The sequence below is a fragment of the Grammomys surdaster genome, unplaced genomic scaffold (genome assembly GCF_004785775.1).
Source record: "Grammomys surdaster isolate TR1022 unplaced genomic scaffold, NIH_TR_1.0 131, whole genome shotgun sequence".
NCBI lineage: Eukaryota > Metazoa > Chordata > Mammalia > Rodentia > Muridae > Grammomys > Grammomys surdaster.
The window spans coordinates 7,871,032-7,897,659 of record NW_021604589.1 but is presented as its reverse complement, the minus strand read 5'-3'; the positions used below and the strand labels follow the sequence as shown (position 1 = coordinate 7,897,659).

Below are 26,628 nucleotides of genomic sequence, written 5' to 3'. Positions count from 1 at the left end.
TCTGCCCGCCCCCCTCAATATCCCCCCCCCCCCCCCCCACCCCCACCACCCCCCCGCCTCATGGAACCTTTTGGTCTAGCGTTATCTGCCTAAGCTACGCTCGAAAATCTAACACTTAGTATTCTGTCTTCTCCAAAAGTCTACAAATTCCTTGAGAGAAGAACATCTGAAGTTGAATGTTGTCACAATATTCTCAGTCCATTGTGTAGCATCTAAAATTTACTAGGAACTCCAACATTTTTGAAAGACCAAATGGATGCTAGAGTGTAAATAAAAAGCTATTGAGATGAGTGTGCATACATTCATTTCCATGTGGTATATGGTTTTAACAAAACATGGCATAATATTGTAATGCTGTTCTCAAAATTGTTTCAAATTTATCTGTGTGACAGCTTCTAAATGTGGCTACATATTTCTATTTTTAAAATGAAGAACCAAAAACTTCTTTTAAAAAACGAGAAAAAGGTAGGGAACCACTAAATGTGATATGGGTTCTTAGCCTAGATCCTGCGATAGGAACTGAATGTTAGAGATAACACTGTAAAATCTGAATAGAGCCTAGGGCACAGGCAAGAGGAATTGTACCAATGTTAACTTCTTAGTTGTGACAAATGTGTCAAGGTTATCTATGATGTTAATACTAAGGAAAGCTGAGGAAAGGGTATACAGACCTCTCTGTAACGGCTATAGTTCTTCTGGGAATCTAAAATCATCACAAAATAAAACGGTTTTGTTTAAGAAAAAAAATATTTGAGTCTTATAGCCACATAGATATCTTGTGGCAGAATTTCAGCTTTCTCATGCTTAATCCAGTGATCTTCTTCTACCTTCTGCTTATCCTTAAGTTAACACATGTGTTACTATGCCCTGGGAAACAAGGATATAGTTAAGTGGGAGTTCCTTTTGAAAACTCACTGTTTCTGTTGATTAGCAACCCCACGACTGGCACCATATTTATATAGCAAAATATTTCTAGATCAAAAGATGTAAAGAAAGAAGAGAGGATAAAACAAAACACATGTAGACAGAGACAGCGACAGCAGAAGGAAAATTACAGAACCATAAGGCACAGTCCTAGGCTACATCATTCTTTGTAGTGGGAGCTGCTCTGTATACCATAGATGTTTGCTATGTCTGACTCCTGCTCATTTCATGCCGGCAGCATTCTCCCCTGTTGTGACAAACCAGAAAGATCTCTCTAGACATTATTAAATCCTGCATGGGCTAGCATTGTGGGAGAAAAGACAGATTTGTCCCCTGATTGAGAATTAAAGACCCAGACTTATATTTTGAACAGAATAAGGAATTTCTGAAGAAAGAGTTATGAACTTGTTTTCTTGCTAAAGAAAAAAATCCTATCTACCATTTACAGAGGCTGCCTCTGTGTCAAGCTTTCTAAGCACCTGTTCTGTTTCTCACAAGAACTTCTCCAGGATTGTTTTCTCAAGAAAAAAGAGCAATGGTATGGAGAGAAATCAATGGCCACACAGCCTAGAAGAGAGGATCAACTTTAGAACCTAGCTGCTAGGAACCTTAGTATTTCACAGTGGCTCTTTATTTACTTTTCTGAGGCTGTCAGTGAGGCACAAAACAGAAAAGGTAAAAGAATGATGGGGAGTAATGTTAGCCCAGAGGCAAGCAAGTGTGAGATGACAACTTTGCTGAGTTCATAGCACTTACTGTTTGTCTTCAACTTCCCAGGCTCACTGCTGCGGCTGCCAGCTTGGTTGATGGCCTTGACCATGAAGATATACTTGGTGCCACTTTGTAGGCCATGTACAGTGTAGTGGTTCTGCTTGATGTTGGGCACAATCATCCAGCTATCTGCCGAGTTACACAGACCTGCAAAGCCAACAAGACAGGCAATGTTTACAGAATTTTAGATTATTTGAACTTTAAACATTGGAAAATGGAGAGTTTTCTCACCTTTTATGTGGCATAACCAATAAAAATAGTGCTCGGTATGTTATCTATATGGAGAGTTCAGTCTGTATTATATAGGTTCCCTTTGAGTGTTCGACTGGGACAAGCCACTGAAAATGCTTATTGAAAACTCTGGTCTGTGTGAACAGGTGCAGCAAAGGTATTTTTTTTCTGGCATCTTATGCTCTGAATATGCACATGATGTTTTATTAAGGATTATGAGGAAGAAACAAAAATTATCACTTATTAATCCCACTCTGTCTTACTCTCTCCTGGATGATACTGGTCATTCAAGCTTGTTTCTAATGAACTAGGAGACCTACAGATGGTGAAGGTATGTGTTTCATGTACTGACTAAAACCTAGCTTGATCAACACAGATGCAGTTCATTGCATTTTGTCTCCTATATCTCTCCTGATCATACCCGAGCCAAAGTGGTTTTGCAGCTGCTCCCTCTAAAAAGAAAGGATATACTGCCTTGCCCTGTGGCTTTGGGTTCGGTTATATGACTTGTTAATTAAAAGCTTGAACACAAATGACAATGTACTTGTTTCAAGAGTAGGCTTGGGGATTTTTGTTGGTCCCTTGCATCTCTGTTATTACCAGGGCAGCACCATTTTGAGGACAGTATTTTTTCAACAAAGGAGACATGGAAGGAAGCTATTCTGATTCATTTTTATGTCAACTTGACACAAACTAGAGCCATTTCGGAAGAGGACATTTTAATTGAGAAAATGCCCCATTAGATTAGACTATAGAAAAGTCTATGGGGGCATTTTTGACTGGTGGGAGAGGCCAGCTCAGTGTGAGTGGGGAAACCATGGCTTTGGCGGTCTTGAGTGATATAAGCAGGATGACCAAGCCAGTAGTAGAGTTGCACTCCTTCATGGCTTTTGTATCAGCTCCTGTCCTCTCCAAGTTCCTGCACTGCTTGACTTCCTGCCCTGACTTTCCTCAATGAACAGTAATGTGGAAGTATAAGTGAAATTAAACCCTTTCTTCTCCAAGTTGCTTTTTGCCATGGTGTTTCATCAAAGCAATAGTTACTTTAACTGAGACAACAACCTTATCATTAGGTCAATGCAGCAGCAAAGCCAGCACAATTCACCCAACTCCATCCAACTTCTAATAGAAGAGATACAAAAATGATCCCCACAGAGGTCTATGATTCAATATTAATGTGGATTCAGAAGACTGAGCAGCATTACTTATGGGCAGCTTGCAGTCTAGTGTGAACCCTGAGAAAGTATCCATAGGATATTTGACCAGCTGCATCCCTGGGGTCACTGGTCCTGAGTGGAGTAGGGTTGTTCGTCTGGATGTATTTTGCAGGATGTGGGCTGAGGATTTATGAGGCTTGGAAGAACATGTAGGAAAAAGGGAAGCCCATTTTGTTTTGCAGCTGACTGGTGCTAGAAACTTCGTTTTGGTATCAGTCCCAACTTTCCTCTCTCCACTCATCAATCTCCACTCCAATACAACCTTTTCCCATTTCCCTGGTGACTAGGCTGTCATGAAGTTTCCTTTCTCAGTACTAGTCTCTGGGAAAGTGCCAGACCCCTTTACTTCCTGAAGTGCTTCAAACTCAACTCCCCCCTCTTTCCTTTTTGGTTCATTTGCAAGTCAAAGGGTTAGATCCTTTGATCTTAAGGCAACTTCTACCTCACCTGTCTCTCAAGAAACAATTCCTTACTTTTGTGGTCTCACATCCCTGAGAATCTAATGAAACCTTTCTGTGAGAAGAAATTCACACTACACATCTACTCCAAGCCAAAAATACTCACATAGCATTGCATGATAGTCATAGGCTCCCTGAAGTCTGTTTTTGGATTATACTAAAGGCTTCCTCCAACTTATAACTTAAAAATTACACCTGGAATTATGACAGATGGGAAGAAAAATTTAAATCTGTTCTCAAAATTTATTTAGATTTTGTATACCTTGTTTTGGTGTATGTTCACATGTGTGTAGTGCATATGCTGTTTGCATGTGGATATGGAGGCCAGAGGTTAATATCAAGTACCTTCTCTGATTATTTTCTAGTTTATTTATAGAGACAGGATCTCTCCTTGAACCTGGAACTTAACAATTCTGGATAGTTTGACCAGCCAGTTTATTCTTGGGATTTCCTATCTGTGTTCTAAATGGTAGGATTACAGGTGGCCACAATGCCTTCTTGGTTTTATACGTGGGTTCTGTAAATCCAACCACTGGTTTCCATGCTTGAACAGTAAGCCCTTTATCCACTGAACCATCTCCAAGCTTCACAGGCTCTGGATCTTGAGAAAACAGTATTCTCATGTTCCCCTTTGAGTCATTTGGTCTCATAAATTTTCTGTCACTTCTTTTTATTTCTACCTGTGAACATTTTTTTTTAATCACAGGATCTTGAGATTTGAAAAGTTAGCATAAAACAAAGAAATAACTTGAGACTCACAGAACAGTTTGAATGTGTGAGCCTGTACATTTAATATTGAGTGAAATAAGTAAAGACAGTATTCTATGTCTCCTCTAATTGTTTATAGCTCTGAGCGTTTTGTTTTCTCCTCAAGTCTCTTTTGGGTAAGAAGAAACATCCCAAGTCACCAAACAGGGATTCTCATATCAGGACAGGGTTAAATACAATTGAGTTGTTGGCCAAAAGGTCCCATGGAAATCCCCTAAACAACCCAGGCAATTGGCAAGATCATGAGTTACAGTCTGCAAATGAACAGGAAAGCCCCATTGCTGATGGTGATATCCACACAACTCACTGAACATGGAGCTGTTGAGCTTTGCCTATATAGAACCTATATCCCTATGTTCTTGTGTGTTTTGTACAGGTAGGTACTCTTCAGGCTACCAAGAGAGAATTATAAAAACCATTACAGCAACAAAACCTCTCATCTACAATGTTGTCCTTCTTGCAAAATATGCTAGTTGCAATGGTGGTACAAAACTTGTGGGAGTGACCAGCCCGTATCTGAGTTGACTTAAGTCCCACTCCATGAGATGGAACCTGTGTCTAATACTGGCTGAGTGACCAAGAACCAGAGAAAGATAGTCAACAGACATAGGAGCAGAGCTTTATTCATTTATCATTAGAGAAACTTCTTCCTGTAGGAGATGGGAACAACAGCCAGAAATTACACAAAGAGATAGACCTTGGAACATACAGCTAAATGGGATGTCTCCATCAAAACCCTCTCCTCAGAACTCAGGTAACCCCATGGAAGACAAGGTGGAAAGAGTGTAAGAGACAGAGGGGATGGGCCATACTGGAAAAGTAAGACTATAAGTCTTAATATGGTAGGAGATGCTTTCAGCAATATCACAGAACAGATGTCTGAAATTGGTACAAACTGTAACTTGGCTTCCAACCACAAATCTTAACTCAACCAAGATTTATTGTATCAGACCCTCACACAAAAAAGCCAGGATGTGAGACTGACTGTGTCACACCCTATCTTGAAAAAGTCACTATTATTTTTCCTTGAGTATTATAGAGTAGTAAATTTTTACTGGGTAGCTTTATAGTGAGCAAGCTACCTTCATATTCACCAACCTTTTTTTGTTTCCCTTTATAGTATTATTACTGTTTGGATGATAATTGAGAATTTATTGAAAATGCCAGAAAATAACCACTGACAATGTTCTTTTGGGGCATTTATGTTGGGGATGCCTTGTAGTATACCTGAAATGTGTTGCTAGTGTTGTTTTATACCAGATTGTACCACCTAATTTCTTGCACTTGGTATTATGCTATCTTGACAATACACTACGTCAGAACTAGTGGGCAGGTTTACTTCATCTGTTTATAAAACACCCACATAACTATCCTGATTGAAACTTCAGTTTCTCCTAGACTTGTCTGGGTGTTCTGCTGTTCACAGCATGCCATGTAGGGAGAAATGTTAAAACAACAAATGAAACCAGAATATTATTTGCTTGTAATGAAGCATAATTGGGCCTTTGACTTTGAACAATATTTTTCCTTGACAATGAGTCAGAAGCATTTCTCTCCTACTGTAGCATATTAAATGATTTTATTTACATTGGGGGATTTGAGAGCCTTGGATGGCAATGGCCACTTTGCTGCAGAGTATTATACAGTGTCGACACTGTTCACAGAGGCTTTCCATGGATCCCTACAGCTTTTGTCTTGTCTAACGATTTGGACAGAAGTAAACCATGCCTTCTTTCTTCTGAATAAAAACAATATATGCTTGATAACTTTCATGAATGCTTTCAAAGTGACTGCAAATGTCTACATATAACTATTTCACATGATAGCCTCAAGAAATGTGACCTCTGCTTATTTTGCAAATGACAAGAACAGCTTGCTGGTAACAATGCCCTGATTTGAAATTTTAAAAGAACATGTGAAAAGTGGTTTTGGTAAACATTATAAATTAAATATATATCTATTTGTTACAAAGAATGTTAGTAGCATTATATAGTCTTCATTCTATCAATTAAAATGAACAATAAAGGTAGTATCACTATTTTTGCACTTGGGTTGTACATTTGTAAATGTAATGAAATTAAATAAAGTTAGTTCAAGATATTATCTAGTTCCCCCTCACTAAAGCCAGTTAAAAGTAATTAACTATGGTTTGTTGCAACAAAAGAGGGAACCATGACCTAGACATAAAAGATTGCCTAGTGGCACAAGGAGCCCTGGGCAGGTTTTGAAAAATGTTTTCAAAATTTCAATAGAGTTTTACAATAGATCTTGTTAGGAAAGGGTACTCCATCAAATAATAGGTCCCTAGACATGCAGCATTTATAAAGAGCCTTTCACATGGGTATTGTGTAAGAAGTTCTGATGGAAATAATTCTGTTAAATATAAAACAAATGAGTTTTCTCAGTCTAACAAAAGTTATTTCAAAGAAATATAACAGTCCTCATATAGACCAAGAATTGCTCTTTTGATATTAAATAACTCCATTTGTCCCTACTTATTCACTTATCCAATGTTTACTTATACAATATCCATATTCACTTATCCACATTATTGCCATCTTTTGCATTCTATCTTTAAGTCTGATACAACCTTTCTTTAGCTTAGTTTACCTAAAACACTAACAATATAATACATTAATTATAAATATTTATAATTAATTATAAAATCATTAATAATATCAATATAATATAATAATAATATAATACAAAATAATGCCTTATGAAGACACAAATATATTTTCTATCTTTCTGTCTTCATTTTCCTACTACACTACATAATATAGAAGCTCATGTGTTAAGGCTTTGCGTTAGTTAAATTAGACCTTGGATTTATTATGCAGTCATGTAGATAATACATGTTTACCTTGCTTTAAATTGAGTTTCTCTTGTTTAGTTTAGTGTACATATGTCCAAAATCAGTGAAATGTAAGCTCCTACAGCTGCTAAAATGTATTTAAAGCATCACCTGTCACCTCTCTGAAGGGCAATTTGGCAATGCCAATCAAAATTAAAATGCAAATAATCTCTTCTTATCAATTATATCTCAAGAGATTATACTAGAAATATAATTTTGCATGCATGAAAAGGAAATATGCAAGGATATTCATAGGGGCAATATTTGCAGAGATTGGAAAAGAGCTAGTATTCATCAATAAAAGATGGCACAGATAAATCAGGGCATGGATTTGAAATAGAATGCCATACTGCTTCAGAAAGAGATGTGGCAATTCTTTATTTGTGCCAAAATAGAATAGCTTCTTACTACATTTACTGTTTTCAAAAATGTAAATATCTTCATATGCTATGGAAATACACAAGCAGTCATAAAATTGCCATTTATTAATGCCATGCAACAAGACCTGTGAAATTGGAGAAGAAGAATGATTTCAAAAGAATTCAGTCTTATAACAAGTGTGATTTAGACTTGTCTCCAAAGACATTTAGACTATGTAAAAGACTGTGATTGTGGTACCAAGGCTGAGGAGTCTTTTCAGAAGTATCTTCATCTCCTGTCAGCTGAGTATCACTTAGAGATCCTGGTTACTCCTACACTTTAGGTAGTTCCCTCAAAAGGCCCATCCTATCCCTTTCCACTCTTTCCAGTGCTGGCAAATCAGATTGTCCACCTGAGCCCATTACTGCCTAGCTCAATTCCCCAACATAAAATTCAAAGCTGAGTGGCTCTATATGATACAGCTCTTATCCCTGGGCTTAAGTGACTGATGACTGATGACATGTGCTTTCTGAAGCCAGTTTCATAGCTTTGTGTCTTGTACTTCATTTTTTACTGCTTCCCCCTTTGCATTGAATTTTCTAGCCAGGCATTATCAAGTAAGATCTTCCAATATGCTCTACTACTTCACTCTATGTAGGTTTTCTTTAAGCTGACACAACTATCTGCAAATATCTTTATGTCACTTCCATGTAGCCACAACCTTTCAAGAATCAGTTTAACGTAACTCTCCTCCATGGTCTTTTAGTCACATCTGCTTTTGACTTCTTTTTGATGCTCCCTCCAAAATGGGTCACCAAACTGTCCTTGACATAACATTTCAGAACTCACTTGTCCACTCATAAAACCTGCAAGAGTTATATGAATTCTTCCAAGGCAAACAAATTAGGGGAAGGGAAAAAGGAAAGAAGGTGAGAGAGGGGATGGAGAGTGAGAGGAATAGAAAGGATGGAGGGAGAAAGAAATCTGAGAAAAGTGTCTAAGAGGGAGTTAATTTGCACATTATTCACTGTGAAACAAATGTCTCTGTATTGCCTTTATAATTAATCTTCAAGCAAATTTCTATTTAAAGTTCTGTGTACCTCAGAACTACATATACTAGGAAAGACCAGTTGAGAGAGAGAAGTTTTCTTTTCTTTATTAAGATCACAGTAAATTAATATGGCTATATTCAAAACATCTCTGTGGAAAAGCAACTTTTACTGTATTCTATTCTGATATGTTCTGCATATCCATTGCCATACTGGCTAGTTTCCTGTCAGTTTGATACGAGCTAGAGTCATTTGTAAAAACAGAACTTTAATTGAGAAAATATCCCATGATATAGATCAGTGGAAAACTCTTTTGGGGCATTTTCTTGATTGTTGACTTGTATAGGAGGGCCAAGCTTACTGTGGGCAGTGCCACCCTCAAGCTGGGGGTCATGAATGCTTAACAAGCCATGAGGCGCAAGCCAGTATGCAGTGCTCCTCCATGGCCTACTCATTAGTTTGTATCATGATTTTCCTGGATGGAGAACGTTAAGATGTGTGAGATGAAATAAACTCTTTCCTCCACAAGTTGCTTCTGGTCCTGGTATTTCATCACAACCTAACCAAAAAAAAGCACTAAAGAAGTTTCAGATTTTTTTCCTCTGTAAAGTAATTTCTTTGAGCCCTTTGCCATTTGTACAATTCTATTTAAATAACTCAGCTATAACCTTTATGGCCAGCTATTGCTGTTTGAGTTGTTCATAACATTCACAATGCCAAATATCAAACAAGCATCAGTGACAGAGGAGCCCCTCTGCATCCCAGGTAAGTCTAGCTCTTCCCAGGAGGTGGTGGTTACTAAGATTTGAAGTAACAGCCTAAACCATCTCTGAGTGGGACCAGATACTTAGAAAATTCTTCAGCTTTTCATTTTAGTAAATTCTTTTCTTTTTCTTCCTTCCTTCCTTCCTTCCTTCCTTCCTTCCTTCCTTCCTTCCTTCCTCCCTTCCTTCCTTTATTTTTCTCCTTATTTCTTCTTTTTTGAAAACTGAAACAACATTTAGAATAGTACATAAAATTATATGCATGATAAAATGACTAAAGCATATTAGTTATCATCCAGAAATTGCTATTAGTCCTATGAAGCATCATATATTCTTTTGTATATATGTATGTGTGTAGGCGGCAGGATACGTGTTTGTGTGTGAGTATAGATGTATGTACACATAGTGCACATGTATGTGGACTCTATGGTCAAACACTGAGTGTCGTCTTTTGACCTATTCCACTTTAGTTTTTAACCCAGTGTCCCCATGGAATCTGCAACTTGCTGATTAGGTTATACTGGCTAGCCATTGAACTCCTAGAATTCTATAGTTTTCAAATTTCCCCAATACTGGGGTAACAGATAACTGCCACTATGCTTGGTTATTTTACATGGGTACTAGAGACTTCAACCCTTTTTTTCCATGTTTGCAAGATAAACACTTTTACTGATAGCTGATATCCCTAGTTTGGCCATATATTTCTTCCCAGTGACATTTTTCTCTATTCCATCCAAGATATAACCAACATTCTAATTAATATTTATACTTTTAACCTCTAAGAATACATTTTACATACAAATAGTTTGTTTTGATCTTTAAATTATAAACTGATAAATAGATTTACAGTGTATATGTTGTTACCAGCTTGTTTTATCAAACTACATCCACGTGGTTTTCCAGAGGTTGCTAATTTCATTGCTATTTGACCAGCTGTTTTCGTTACTGCAATACAAGTGAGCATTATCCATTCCTTGAACAGGAAAAAGAAACCAATAAATATTGTAATTTTATTCTTTCCTCATCATCTCCTTTTGGTGTTTATACTCCTTCACCCAGGTTATCTGAAAAGAGTCATCAAACTGAGAAGTAAATGAGCCATGAGATACTCACTAACGACATTGGCTTGTCCAGTAAATATGGTGTACTGGAGTTCATAAGAGACCACACTGAATTCATCATCCGAAGTCCAGTGGACAGTGATGGTGTCATAGGAAGCTGTGCAGAGCTCTTCTCTAATTGTGGGAGGATTGGGAGCTGTTGACATCAAGAACGCATATCAGTGGAGCAGCAGATACCATTAGGATCACAATTCAGAGATATTTAACTGTTAGAGGAAGTTTTTCTAAACTGGTCTACTAGAACTACTATCATATAAAAGGAGATTTTGGTTCCAAAGTGTTTAGTTGTCTACTTATGGAATAGGGTTTTTTTGTTTGTTGTTGTTTTTTTATAAGCAGTGTGGCTAAAGCCAGCTAGCCATTAAGATATCATTTCAATTTATCATGAGAATATATTTGTGAGAGTAAGAAAACAATAGCTTCTTGTGTATAAGGAAAATACATCAAAGAAAAAGTAACCGAGACTAACCTTCATAATTTTATCCACTTTTGGTGGTGGGGCTAGAAAACCTTACTAGTAAAAGACTATATGCTAAATATTTTATGTATTGTAGGACAGACCTTTAATCTTGCAACTACTTAACCCTGCCATGAGAACAGATGTAGATAATTTGTACATAAATGAGGATGGCCATACTCTAATAAAAATTTATTTACAAAATAGCCACAGGGCCTGATTTGGCCTGAAATCTACTATGTCAACCTCTCATTACATGACACCAGATATTTGAAAATATCACTGTTATATGCTAATAAATCAATGAAATAATTTAAAATTTTTCCTTTAATAGATATTTAATGTCTTGCTAAAATTAATAGTGCACTCCTATTTTTATCTCATTTAGTAAACAGTCATCTTTTAGAAATATATTTTCATTTATTAAGAAATCATAAATGCTTGCATTGGGTTGCTTTTATCACTATAGATACCTTTTGTTTTATTTGTTTCACCAAACCAGCAGCTCAGAAATTTAAATCATATTAAAACATGTGATTTCTAAATCACTTACTCTCGATTAATTTTATGAGGAGAATAATTAAGGAAGAAAAGACAAGGCTACAAGTGTTTTGTGCTGGCAATAATATTTTAAAGCAGAGGGTTACAAACTACAGTTATTCTTTTTACTATTTTATTTTGTGTAAACAATTATTTGCCTGCATGTATGTCTATGTATCATGTGTATGCTATGCTTGTGGAGGCCATAAGAGGGCATAAGATTACAGCCACCACATGAGTGCTGGGAATCAAACCTTGGTCCTCTTGAAGAACATCTAGTGCTCTTATCCACTAAGCCTCCTCTCCAGCTCACAGCAGCTATTTTTGTAAATAAGGTTTTATTGGGACATAGCCTGACTCACTCATGTATTCTCCATCTATGGTGTTTTTATGCAACAGCAAAGCTGGGTAGTTACAAGCATATGGCTTGCAAAACCTAAGACATCTGCCATATGTCCTTTTCCAGTCAAAGTTTACCAGCCTGTGGTTTAGAGAATTGATCCACAGCTTTTCTTCATACTCCTCTTATACTGGAGCTGAACTTCAAAGAGAGAAATGTATTTGCATTCTATGGATTTACTTACACCATTGCATAGGCCTTTTCTGTTCTAGATTAGTTTCTGATTAGAATTGGTAAATTGTAAAGAAACCCTAAGAGGGCGGGGCCTTTATAGAAATGGTAAACTTAAAATTCTGCTTTGCTTTCCCTTTGACACCTGACATTTAGCACAAGTCACAAGAAGCTTTGCCTGTTGCTGAATTTCACAGACTCTCCATTAATCTAAAAAAGGGACTCATCTGGGTATGATAGTACTCATTTGTAATCTCAATACTTGGAAGGCAGGACCAAAAAGAACATGAGTATAGGATACTCTAGGTAATAGAGTAGAGTAGCTTACACAGTGGATCTCAAAATAATACGCATAAATGAAAAACAAGTAAATTCAAAAGAACAAAATAAACATTCATCATAATTCTTCAAACATTTTCCTGGAAATGTGTGTTTGAGCATCTGTCCTCTGAAGAGCCCACATGCAAAATATAGTTTTGAGCAGTGTGACTTGGATTTGCAAGAATAAGTGATACCAATCAGGAAATGTATGCCATGCAGGTCCAGCTGTGTCATAAAGCCTGTGAGATCACTGCTGAATAAACCCATGAAAAACAACTTAGTCTTTTGTAAGCCAAATAGTTAATTGAATTCTTTCTCCATTAACCATTGTGGAAACATAGATTTTTTTCTGTCCACCTAGTAATATATGATTAAATAGAGAGCAAATGCAAGTTCAAAATAGGCAAGTAGCTGTGAGCCACATGGCAGTAGCTGTAACCAGGAAGGAAATGTCACCTCTATGGGTTATTAACTTGACATACCACTTAGAGGCATGTCATAGGAAAAAAAATCTTGTTTGCACAGCCAGGCAGCCTAGCCCTGTTTTGATTGTAAGCCCAATGGGTTTGTCCTGCAAAGTCAATTTCTAATTTTCTGTAAATGCAAACTGCAGCATGCTGCCAATTTCAATACCCAAACAATCAGTACCAGAACTGTTATTTTCTTGCTTTCATCACAAACACTTCACAAGGAATGGTGGACTAATATGCCACAAACACTTTGTTTCCTGCTTATAAATATTGGATCAACTATTTGGACTTGGCAGTTATCAGCCAAGTATTGTATATTCTGGCAAGAATTGATGTTATACCTACAAGTGGACTGAGTTTAGGGTTAATGGCTCAAAAAAAGCAAAATCGAAGGTATCTGATATGACCATTAGATTGGCATAAACAGCCATTGTGATGACATATGGCATGTGTGTTACAATTTTGTGCAGACTACTTTCACAGTTTCCTTTTTAGTCAATGAGTTCCTCTTCCTACAGAAATTGAAATGAACATATATTTTGAATATACTATTAATTGTTGGGGAATGAAGACACATTTTTGTTGATCAGACAAGTATAGCAAGAAAATTTGGTACAAAAACATCTTGTTCCTGGGCAAATATCTAATTTTCTAATTTCCTCTGGCCTTGTAACATGGATCTGGTCCATGAGACTTAGTGAAAACTTGCTAGGTAAGTCTTTTGTGGAAGAGTTTTGGTTTTATAATAATAAACAAAGCCATACTCGGCTAGCCAAGACATTTTGCTATTATTCCTTCCTTTTCCCTGTACTTTTGAATAAAACATCAGTAGTAAGTAGCGTATTCATGTTGTATAAAGACAGCAAATGAAGATGTCAGAGCAGGAAAAGAAAATATGGGTCATATATTGCATTGTAATTTAGTGGCCATGAGCACCATGTAGCTGTTTAACTTCTAATTATATTCAGCTCAGTTTTTTTTTTCTTTAAAAAAATCACAATTCATCGTCTACATTTCAGGTTTTCAATAACTAATATGTTGGCTATCATGAACACAGAACATTTCTATCACCAAAGAAAGTTCTACTAGATGGTAATAGTTTAAACAAAACTCAAAGGCAAAAGGTAAGGAAAGGAGGCATTACGCCCATAAATATTTCAAACAAAGTTTGGTTCCATAGAGTAAATGGTTTGTGAATCAAACTCTTTCTTCTTTAGTGGGAGCTGTACATTTGAAAGAGAGAATTATACAATAAAAGGAGATGTCTTGTTGGATAACTTGCTCTGCTTGCAAATGCAGAATAAAGGCTAAAAAGGGCAGTTGGAGTTCTAACAAGGGGAAAAAACCATTCATGTACTGTGTAACTCCTTGCTTTTTAGCCAGATAATACAAAAACAAATGCTACACAATATTCCCTCTCTTTGGCTCCACCCTCCCCAATCACTCTCTCACAAACATGCACATACTGGCTAGGAGTTGAGAAACTAACACCATGCTCAGTTAGGGATTCAGTTTCTAGGAGGCTCTATGTCCTCAGTACAGAGCACATCTGGCTTCACTGTATACATGGTGCTTTCCTGAAGTCACATGTCCTGGTGGCTTTGAGGAACACAAATAACTTGTCTGAATGGCCCTCATTCTTTCTATCAACCATTGAGTCCAGCTCTTGTTTCAAAGGCTAACACCTAAGGAAAGATTTAGATTAACTCCTAGGGATATAGGTAGCCACAACTTTTCTTTGTGTTTCTTTTCCTTATTGTTTTCTCAGCTAAAAAGAAAGAAAGGAAAGAGGGAAGAAGAAGGGAGGGAGAGAAGGAGGGAGGGATGGTGGGAAGGGAGAGGAAAGCCAAGTAGAAAGTATAGGGATGAACTGTGGCATCTGGAATTGCAATGTGATTTATGTGATGTTTGCCAGAGCAACATGAAATTCAGTTTTTTTCCTGGAAAATGCAGAGGTCTGTACAGTTCATACAGAACAAAGCCAGATCCTAATTGTATTCACTCCCTTTGTATCTGACCTTCAGCATGATGGCTAAAATTTACCATTTCTAAAATGAAGATTTTGTTTTACCCAAATTGATACTGTGACAACTAAGATAAGATCACAAATACAAAGAGATAGAGAGGTATAGATGGCCAGCTATTCATGTGGTTTTTATTTTCATACCATTAATATACTATGAGTCAGATATGCTCTATCATAGTGAAAGATACTCATGAAACTTTACTGTCTCTGATGGCCAGAAGTGCTACTACTTTCACCATCCCCATGTTAAGAGCTAGGAAATGGTGGTAAGGACACATTTAGCAACTGGGATTCTCTTTATTTTTTTTGTCCCAATCTATACTTAGTCTGCATTATTTAGGCTAAAAATACAGTGTGGACATTAATCTTTATAGGACTATTAGATAGCATTTCAAAGACTGAAGCACATGTATGAGTTTTAAAAAATAATTTATCCAATGGCAAAGTGAATGTACACTGTACCAGAGAGAACATAAAAGACAGTAAGATAATACCTGTTAGGTAATCCAGACATTCTAGCAGTTTCTTCTCCCGGGAAAAATCTAAGGCAAAAGTGTCAAATGTGTCATTGAGGTTGATTTCAGGAATTAGGACCTGGGAGGATGCAGTTGCCATGGAGACTCTGTAATTTAAACAAAACAACGTTTTAAGAAATGTCAAGGTGGCTTTTATCATCACTGTGAAGGACTGAGGAAAAAAATAAAAGGAAAAGAAATATCAGGATTTTAAAAAATACCCTCTTGAAATGGTGTAATACACTAACACAAAACAAACTTAAAGAAAAAGCAAAGGAATTGGGAAAAGTAACACTGTGCTATCCCTCTTTATACTATTGAAAAATGTCCCAATAGAGGCAAAAGAATATTCATATTTCATGTTGCTGTATATTTAACAGCCTAGCCCAGTCACATCTAACTCCAGCAAGAAGCACATAGCTTCGGGCATTTCTTCACACATCTGTCTGGGAAACTGTTTGTTCCTTTCAGACTTGCCCCTGCTCCACTTCAAAGGGGAGTCTCCAAAATTTCAAACTGCATAAAAGGCAAAGTGAAGATTAAAAAAGAATGTTTCCAGATATTGGATTAGTTTAATCAATTACTAGCCTCTCACTAAAATAAACATTAAAAGGGGGTTTTGTCTGGCTCTTTTTCATTCTCCTTCTATTCAATTTTTTCCCACCATATTCCCAGCAGATGCCATGGAAAATATTCATAAGCTTTCTCAGAAATTCCCCAGTAGGCACACAATTTTTTCTCCACACTCAGGTTTTCTGGTGAGCACTTGCTTGTATAAAATATAAAGCAAGGTATATGTGTCTGTCTCCTATGTGCTCTTGAGTTCATTTGGAAAGTTCAATTACTAATGGCAGAACATTCTAGTGAATTCTAAAATGCAAATAAATATCTTTAGACAAAGAAAACCATGGCTTGAATAATTCTACTTCTGAGCATAGAAAATGATGCTAGACTTATTTTGATGTGTTTCATGTTTTTGTTGAGTTTCATAAACATTAGGACACTATGGTTTGTTTTTTTTTTTTGCAAAAAAGAAACCTGAAGTTGAAATGACTTTGCCGCTATAACTGTAATCACTTATTTTCTTATAAAGATCACTGATGCTCATTTACACAAGATTTCAGAGCTCGCTTACAAATAGTAAGGAGGACTTCAGGTGTGTACTCTCCCATTTCATGAGAAAAGTTTGATACCAGCAAGTTATCCTAGGCATTATAGCCACTCTTATGTCTTTTAATAGGTTTTAAGCTTTGGATTTTCACAAAGATCTTGTATCTTGGCTAGGAGTCTATCCATACAATAGGAATAGTACACAGCAACAAAACAGGAATGGAGTATTGGCACATGCCAAAATATGCATGAATCATGCCAACATCATATTATAAAAAGCTAGACAAAAGGGTTATGAGTCATATGAAATATTCAGAATAGGTGTAGCTTTTAAATTGTTCTCTATAACCAGTTAATTTTACTTCATGAGAATTTCGCAACAATGAAAAAGAATACATATGCAAAATAACTCAAATATGGTTTCTCCAGCTGTATCTCTGGCAAAAGTTCAATGTTATCTAGGGAAAAAAGTAGATTGTTTAATCTGTAATGTCCTAATCAAATTGATAATAGGAAGAAAGTCTAAGGCAATTTAAACTAGATAAATGAAATATTCAAGTGGCAAAACGATTGTAGACAATGCAACATCACCTCCTGACTAGCTCACAAGGACTAATTAAAGAGCAACAATGTTATGATTTTATTGACTAAATGTGACATTTGAAGGATTTAAATTCAAAAGTCTTATAATAGCTAATGTAGCTGGGTGGATACAGAAATGGATGCTATTTCAAATGTACCTTTAACAAATACTCATGAAAAGTGTGTCATATAACAAAGAGTCCAAAAAATTAGGATGAATGCAGTCAATTTAAAAGATATGCTTTAAGCCGGGCGTCGGTGGCGCACGCCTTTAATCCCAGCACTTGGGAGGCAGAGGCAGGTGGATTTCTGAGTTCGAGGCCAGCCTGGTCTACAGAGTGAGTTCCAGGACAGCCAGAGCTACACAGAGAAACCCTGTCTCGAAAAACCAAAAAAAAAAAAAAAGAAAAAGAAAAAGATATGCTTTAGTATCATTTGCATGCCTCAAAATATTTTAAAATAATAATAAAAAAAACTCAATGAGTTCTATTTCATATTCCTCAATTGGGAGAATTGGAGGAAGCAAGTACCAAACTTACAATGGCTTTCTCTTAGACTCTCCTGCAAACCAGATCTTGTGTCAATTGAGACCAATCTGAGTACAGATAATCTTGCTATATTAGTTCCCTTCTTGGAAGCAGAAGCCTCTTTGTTCAGGCACATCCGAAATAGATTGCACTCCCAAATTTATTTTGCTTCTCAGGTCAACAAAAAATAAGTAAAATGTTTTCTTTAAATCAAATGACATAGAAAATGCTCCCACTATTTGGACAGTGGGAAACTTGAGTGGGAAGCTGGAGGAAGATAATGCCTAGCCTGGAAGGCAAAGACTGACAGAAGAAATCTTTGGAGATTACTGCAGCTTTTAACACCTACAGGTTTTCTTTCCTTGGTGGAAGGAACGATGCTTATCTTTGGCTACAATTTCAAATCCTCCACTGGAGTGACAGGTAAAAGGAACGCTGCCAAATTCAACATTTTAGGGGATGTTTTTATTTCCCAAATCCTTGTTGCCCATCTTCTGCTTTTTTATTCTGCCAACATCCACAGGGTTGTTAGTGATAGACTTCTTTTTGCTTCCTTGCTTTATACTTACACCCCACACCTCCCCTACCATGTGTGTATGTGCCTGTGTGTAGGTGGATATGTGTTTCATGTGTAGAGGGATTATCCATTACTCCTATTGATGAGTTTCTGCTCTGGTATCTCTAATTTGCAGAACACTCAGTCATTAGATACACAGAGCCAGTATTCCAGAAGGTGGCCATGTCTACAGAGACCCTGTTCATGGGTCCTTTGCCAAACACTGCACACCACCATGGTTAAAACATCAAGGTACCACAAAAACAAAATGTGTTGATCTTTGGTCAGCTCAAGATTTCCCAAACACATTTGGCCCTGGAAATGTAGTGTTGTTACAACATCTTTTAGCCTCTCAATATCCTAAGACAGCATTCCAAAATTCACACATCGGATCTGACTATTAGAACCAAGTAACATTTCTCCAGAGTTGCCAACTGGAATTCTTTTTTCTTTTCTTTCCTTTTCTTTTCTTTTCTTTTCTTTTCTTTTCTTTTCTTTTCTTTTCTTCTTTTCTTTCCCTTTCTTTCTTTCTTTCTTTCTTTCTTTCTTCCTTCCTTCCTTTCTTTCTTTCTTTCTTTCTTTCCTTCTTTCTTTCTTTTTTTAAGAAAACCCTGACTGACCCTTGAACTGTCTGTGCTGGTAAGAAATTTAAAATATCACCTCAAAATGAAAAACATTTCCAGATAATTTGAAAATTCATTCTGTTCTGAAGAAATTTTTCTTAGCATTCTCATGATAAAGAGAATTTATTATTCAAATTAATTTTAGAGTAAGCATCATGAATGGACTAGTGGGAGGGGTGACACTGGTCAAGAGTTGGGGTGGGGATGGGAACAGGAGGAATCAGGTCACGGAGAAGACAGGAAGAACAAGGAGAATACTCGCAGAGACAATTGGACTGGGAAGAGGAGTGAGCATCTCTGAGACTAGCTAGAAACTTAGGGCAATGGAAACTCTTAGGAATCTATGAGGGTGACTCTAGCTAAGACTCCTAGCAATGGGGGATATGGAACCTGAACCAGCCATCTGCTGTAACCTGGTGAGACTTGCAATGGAGGAGGAATTGGGACACCAACCCAGGCACTACACCTTTGACCTACAATTTGTCTTGCCCTCAAGATGTGCTGGGGTAAAGATGAAGCAGAAATAGAGGCGATGGCCAACCAATGACTGTCATAGCTTGAGACCCAAGCCATAAGTGGGAGCCTACCCCTGACACAGTTAATAATATTCTGCTATGCTTGCAGATAGGAGCCTAGCATAACTGCCATCAGAGAAGCTTTATTTAGCAACCAATGAAAACAGATGCAGAGACTCTCAGCCAAACATTTCGGGGGAGCTTACAAAATCTTGTGGAATATGGGGAGGAAGGATTCTAGGTCCAAGACAGGTCAAAGACACAAGAAAACCTACATAATCAACTAACTATGGTCCCATAGGGGCCCACAGAGACTTAACTTCCAATCAGGAAGCAAGCATGGGACTGATCTAGACCCTCTGCATATATATAACAGTCTTGCAGCTTGGTCTTTCATAGACAGAGAAGTGTACTGTCAGATCTCAGTTGGGGGTCTCTGACCTGCATGTAAACCATCTTTACATTGTATTCAGTGCAATGGAAAGCAGCGGTGTTTAAGGTTTTTGTTGTTGTTTTTAATGTGAGAATAAAGAAAGTAGACATGGTTTAGATGAGAAGTGCAAAGAATCAGACCCTTGAAATCTAGGAGCCATAAGGAAAGGAACCTGCATCTCTTGAAATAGGGAGAAGAGAACATCTTAAGGGCAGCAGCTATTCATGTCCTTCAGGGGAGATAAGAAGCTAATTAGCTGCAAAACAAAGTTTTCTCAATTATAAGAAGACAGTGAAGCCAGCTGACCAGTAAGAGACCAGGGTTATAAAAATACTGTATCTTCTTCAAGCATGGTGAAAATGGAGTCTGACCCAAGCAAGCACTTGTGTTAGTTTCTTTTCTCTTTTCTTGAAGAAATTCAAGTGATTAAGATGGTGAGCATGTTTCCCCTCTAAAGACCATGGGTTGGTAAAGGAACACCTGCAACTTGTTTTGTGAATGGATTCATTGGCAAACAGCCACACCCACTTGCTCCCTGTGGCTAAAGTGGAGCTACCCAGGCAGCAGTGAGTAACTGTAATAAATCCCTTATAGCCTGCAAAGCTGAAAATGATTTACTTTCTGAAACAGTAAGGAGATCTCTGCTCTAGGATAGAGGCCAGAATGAATGAGTTCTCTGGGGCCTTTTCATGACACAATTCTGTAATGGTGTTGCATAAAGGGCAATTGGGAATTAGAATAAATGGAAAGCCAAGGTGTTTGGTGTTGTCTCAAGATTTCATTGATGTGGCATGGGCTGTATACAGGTCAACATTCTCTTTGGATCCGCTGGATTCATCATATGGGTCTATGCCCATGGAAATGAGTGATTTCTATACTAAACAAGTCAGTGTACCAAGAGAAGACTCACCTTCACCCATCTTACTGCTGAAGTGACTATACAAGTAACACCATTTCTAGTTTTCCTCCCCAGGAATAGAAGGCATTCTAAAATAAGGCAGTGGGAGGTTGGTCATTTGACCTTTCTCTCCCACGTTAATCAACCTTGGCCTTTTCAGGTGATGTCAGGTGATCTCAGTCAAGTAAATATAAGACTAACAGAGGGCAACACCCGCTCAGTTGTTTTCTTTACACCCATGCAGTTGTTTTCTTTAGACAAATGAACCGTGCAATGGAAGATAAGTTTGCCTTTTATGTATTTTGCCTAAACCTCCATTCTTTGTTAACAAGAATATGATAAGATCAGGTTTGAGACTCACAACAAATGCTATTTCTGTACCATCCCCCACCCCCACCCCAGCACTCCTCCACACATAAAATGGTTGGTTTTAGTCTAACTGGTGAACTGTTGATATGAAGACCTTGAACTGTGGGCTGTTATTGGAAAGGGTTTTGTTATGTCTAAGGGAAGCATTCTCAGCTGGAGCAAAACAGCAAAAGCTTCTATTCTCTCTGATACTCAACCTCGAACAGAAAACAAGTCAATTTGAGAGCAAGGCCAACCAGTCACATCCAGATATAAGCAATCAGCAGCCTGAAAACTTCCCAGCTGTCTCTGCACCCACCTCTCAGTGATATTCTTTGCTGTCTGTAGAAAACGGGCATGGTCATTCTCCTTCAGTGAATGTTCTGCTTGGGAGATGAGTGATGCAGACCTTTCAATGCACTGTTTACAGTTTGCAATCTGCTGAGCTAGTTTGCGGAGTCGCATCACCTAGAACAAAAGAAGCATGGCAGGTGTGGTTACACATTAGGCTCACTTGGGAGACGGCTCAGGGCTGGACCCTTCAGAGGTAAGCAGTTTGTTAAGTCTAAGCAGAGAGAGGTTGAAATCTGGAAGGCACAATTATGGAACTTAAACTTTCTGTCCTTGGAGAAGCATTAGTAATTTGTTTTATGAGGAAACACTACATTGCTAATTACTTCTCTGTTGATGGGGAAAAAAGTGTTGTTCAGTGGCAAGTGACAAAGAGTTACTGAAGTTCTTCCCTCTACTATCCTACATAATTGCTTCTGGAACTTAGAGAACTATGGAACTTTCTCCATCTCAGGATTTCAGTGTGCCCTTAAGAAAATAAAGCATTTCTGAAAGTGTAAATTTGAGGCTTAATTAAAAGAACGTTATTCTAAAAAGTTCTTTGTAATCCATGTAATAAAGTTGTGGCATAAAAGTATTAAGTATTCCTATTTTCCATACTGCCTAAAACTTGTGTATTAAATTAACAGAGAGGGAACATTTTCCCATTGATTAATATTTTTCTTATTGAACTGATGAGAGAAAGCCAAAAACAGCACAGCTGGGCCATTTCCTCTCACTAAACGTCACTTCCAGTCACTTTGTGCTCACTTGATAAGTTAACTATTTTGATAAGTATTTCCCATTTGGGATAAAACACATAGTTGTTTCACAATCTACATTCTAGTTCCTGATTCTGTCTAGCATGAAAAAAAAAACCCTCAACCATAATCATCTATAACCTCTCAGTCAGGCCAAGATAAGACCAGGGTAAGCCACTTGACAGTGGCTTTGGTGTTTGAAATGGGCTATAAGCTGAAGCCCTCCGGCCAGGACCCAAGTTAAAATTAGACCAATAACTGGAATCACCTCGTGCCTACTAGCCCCACCTACACAAGAGGAGACAGGTTTTGGCTGGTTTTCTGATAATTCTGGAATGGAAAATAGCCTTGGGTTAAAGGGTAGGGAGGAAGCCTGGTTAATCTGTCTTACAAGGCAGGCCCAGGATCCCTCCAGAATTCCAGCTAACTTCAAGAAATTTTTTGCTTTCTCCAAGTCGTCACTATCATCCCAGGACACCTCTAATCTTGAAGCAAAGGAAGGAAGGAGATGTCAGATCTGTAGTACTCTAGGGAATGTCCAATTCCAAATGTGTACTGTAGCAGACAAAGGAAACTACAGCTGAATTGAGAGGTGCTGAGCCCAAGATTTCAGGCAAGGCTATAAAGAATTATGAAAATAATGAGTCAGAATGAAATGTCCAAACTTGACAGCTAAGAGTATGTGATCTCAAGCATGGCAAAAATACATCGTTCATTATAATGGTAGTTCTAGTCCCTATCAGGATAGCTATGTATCTAAGTTGAACAAAATAACATCATTTTATACCAAATAGAACAGAGCTTCTGGCAACATTATATAAGAAAGTCAAGGTTAAGGCAGCCCTCCAGTCTGATTCAGGATGTTAAAAGACTTCTATTACAAACTGCCAGAGGAAGGGAAAATTCCAGGAGGAAAAATAAGTTAATAGTTTCTACAATAAACCAAATGAATGGAATATTTAATTATATAACAAAAAGAATAATTTAAATTGCATGGCCAAGTTGAAGGTGTTTAATACAATTCTCACAAAAGAAAATGAGGTCAAGCTATTCTTTTGGATTCATTTCATGCCACGCTCTTATCCTTTGAATATATGAAGTAGAGACCACATGTATCACAAATGTAACAATGACCACTCTTCAATTTCATATTTTTCTGTTTTACCTATGAGGATATGGAAATTCAAGGTGATATATAAGGACAAGAAATATAAAACCTAAACATCATATATTGATGTAAAAGATATTGAAAACAACCTGTGAAACTACCACAGTGTTCTAGAGTGAACTTCCATGTAGGACATACTTTTAATTATAGGTCACTTTACAGTGTCATCAGAGATTCTCAAACACTATATTCAAAAAAAAAATCAGCTGGGGATCTTTCAAAGGAAAACTCTAGATGTCTGGGCACATCTTCCAATATTCTAGTTAATGAGCTGTAATTGGCAGAGCAACAGTAATTTGCATTTTAACGAGCAATGAATGTTTTTAAATCTCCAGGTGATGAATCACTAGTATGGTCAGGACTAGCATGTAAAATACCAATCTAACTTTAATCTTTGAGTCCATGGACATCTGTCATGCTTGAATGTCACTCATACTCTTTTGTCTCTTCTTACATTTATGGAATTCTCTAGGTGGAGGCCAAAATTCAGTTTCCCAATTTCTTCTATAGCTGTTTTCTGTCACATAATTGTGTATGAGTTTACCTCCAAAACTTATTTATTGCATTCCTGTCTCTGTGTTTCTTCTTTGAGTCCTTTTTGTCTGTGGTTTCTTTATCTCTGAACTGTTTCTTTTCAAGCCTGTGTCCTCTTCTGCAAAACTAATCTCACTGGAAACAAGACAATGCTGCTGATTTTGTTGGCTGTAGTTTTAGAAATTGAAGATTTCTTTTTGGCTTTGGAACATTTCAGTTTTAAAGAAAAGAATCTGAAGATAGCTTCTTGCTCTCCTCGGTCTACTCTAATGGTTTTACAGTTGCCTTCACCTAACCAGGCACAGAATTTGTGGGGCACAGATCCTCTTAACAACTGCCTTGTTCCAGAACCTCAGAACTGAAGTTTGCTAAAACCTATGATGACAGGCAGACACTGGCAATGCTCTTTTTCTGTTCCTTGTAATGAATGAGAAGCCTTCTGCAATCTGTGTTGCTAAGGCATAAACCTGGTTTCTGCCCTCCATCAGATCCAAAGCAGTTCTATATCCTTCCTACAAAGCATCAAGAGCGTTTTTTAGGCACAGACATTGGAAGTGCAGGTATACTTGCATCTTCTCAACCAAGCTGGTGCCGAGAAAGCCACAGTTTTGGCATTGTACTTTTGTCCTATTTCTGCTTTGCAGAAATGCTTCTCTTATTTCACTCTGCACCATTTCTATTAATGCTGTATGTCTATAGTAGAGTGAGTGCTACAAAAAAGGAACTCAACATATAATCATGGCCCAAACTGGAATACCTTTTACTACTTTCCTCTAGCTCATAAAGGGAAATCCCATGCCAAGAAATTCAAGCTATAGCTAAGTAAGGGTAAGTAAGTATGCTTGCTACGAAGGTATGTCAAAGTGTCATTGCAATCTCAATATGGGCTCTCAGTGAGGTCCATATCTGGGCCTTGGGAATCTTTAAATATGCTACCTTCCATGCCAAAGGAACTTTGTAGATGTTTAGGTTAAGAATCTTGAGGAATTAAGGTGGTCCAGGATTATATGGATAATTTCTACATAATCTCTTAGGTCTTTATAGGAGAGAGACAGGAAGGTTCATGTTAGTGAAGTATATAGGAGGATGGAAACAGAAGGCAGAATACTAATGACTTAGTTGTGAGCCAAGGACCAGTGTATGGCCTCCACAAGCTTGAAAAAAGCAAGAATAGCTTACCAAAATTGCCTTTAACCCATGTAGTCTTTAACACAGTGAGACTGCTTTCAGACATCTAAATTACAGAACAGTAAGATAATCAATAAGAAGGTTCTAAGCTACCAAGTTTTTGGTAATTTGTAATAGCACAATAGAAACTATTATGAGAAGAGTACACAGCCAATTAAACAGGATAAGAGAGGTGGGTTTTTTTAATTTTGATATATATTGCACAGATTAATAAATACACAAAATGTAAACTACTGTATATTTCCAAATTTATAGAGCATTAAATTTAAGAATTTATCACCATAAAAATAAGTATTTGAGGTGATGAATGTTACTTAACTTGATTTAATTATTATATATTTTATTCATAAGCCATAGAATCACATTGTATCCAACAATATATACAAGTATAACTTGTCAATTTAATATTAAAAAAAGAAATTTTCTAAAGAAATTTATATGGGTGTATAAAGTATCGATTCTTGCATGCAACCATGTGACAATAGCAAACAAACTATCTTCCTTGTACATACTACCAATTAACAGTAGCAGGAAACCAGGCATTTGAGACAGTAGAAGATAGAAGGAATAAGAGATGAGTCCACATGATAAATGAAGATGCAGTAGGATGAACTATATTCTCAACACAGAGGGCACTTATCAAACATGGTGTCATTCTATTTGGAAATTTCAATCACAGGAACTATGGGCCAAATATTTCTCTTTTCGTTCTTTACTACTCTGTGTCAGGTATTTTACTACAGCAACACAAAATGGACCAAGGTAGATAATTAAGAAGGGGCTATGGCAAATACAGAAAGTGTCAGTTTTGTTTTTCAAAGCTACAGCTGCTGAAGAGAAAGTACATATTCTCCAGGTGAGAAATACAAAACCCTTCTGTCGAGGAAATCGTACCTTGCCTTCTTTAATCTTTGTTCCAATAATTTGTCTTCTTTGCTGAATAATTTCAATGAGAAGATCACATTCTTCTGTCAATTTGGTTTCTTGACGGGATGCATTGACCTACAGGATGAATAAAATGACATTCATTTGGCTTTTTAGGTAATTGATACTGCCAGTGTAGACTAATACACTTCTAGTGATGTCTAAGTATACACCTTAAATTTTAATTCTTCTTCCTACTATTTGTAAGGATGTCAAATAGACATCTTACATCCTGCCTGACTTATGTCCTTAGAAAATACAATCCTATTATAACACTTTTTTTGCTAGGCTAGCCTCAGCCTTAGAACATTTCCTAACATATATATATACATTGCCATTATTAAGTAGTTGGGAACTGACATGTGAGGTGAAACACATTTGTAATTCCTGCCCTGATAAACTTGAAAAATAAATTTAAAAACCATTTAATCTTATTAATTTATTCAGAACAAATTATTCTTAATATACTTTAGGGAAATTTCCCAGAAAAAAATGCAACAGCTTACATTATATATTCATTTAACAGGTTTTAAACTTTGAATTTTGAGTTTACTCCCTGTAAGAAATTAAATTACAAAATGGTGGCCTGATGCTTTATTAATCTTATGACCTTATTTTAAACATATTTCTAATATATTTAGACAGAGAGGTTGTACAAATGAACACACACTATCCTCGCATAAAGGTGGATCAATGCAGAAAGGCCTGTGTTTG

The 26,628-nt window shown here is 37.1% G+C and overlaps 1 protein-coding gene across 2 annotated transcripts in view; it reads right to left on the bottom strand.

The window, feature by feature from the left end:
- Positions 1-26,628, bottom strand: part of Mid1 (midline 1) — a 327,852-nt gene that overhangs the window by 16,789 nt on the left and 284,435 nt on the right. For both annotated transcript variants that reach the window (XM_028761784.1, XM_028761777.1), the window contains exons 4-8: positions 25,885-25,992; positions 21,329-21,477; positions 15,397-15,524; positions 10,510-10,653; positions 1,681-1,842 (exon numbers count right to left, since the gene is read on the bottom strand). In XM_028761784.1, coding sequence (XP_028617617.1) covers positions 1,681-1,842; positions 10,510-10,653; positions 15,397-15,524; positions 21,329-21,477; positions 25,885-25,992 — 691 coding nt within the window. The remainder of the gene's footprint in view (positions 1-1,680; positions 1,843-10,509; positions 10,654-15,396; positions 15,525-21,328; positions 21,478-25,884; positions 25,993-26,628) is intronic.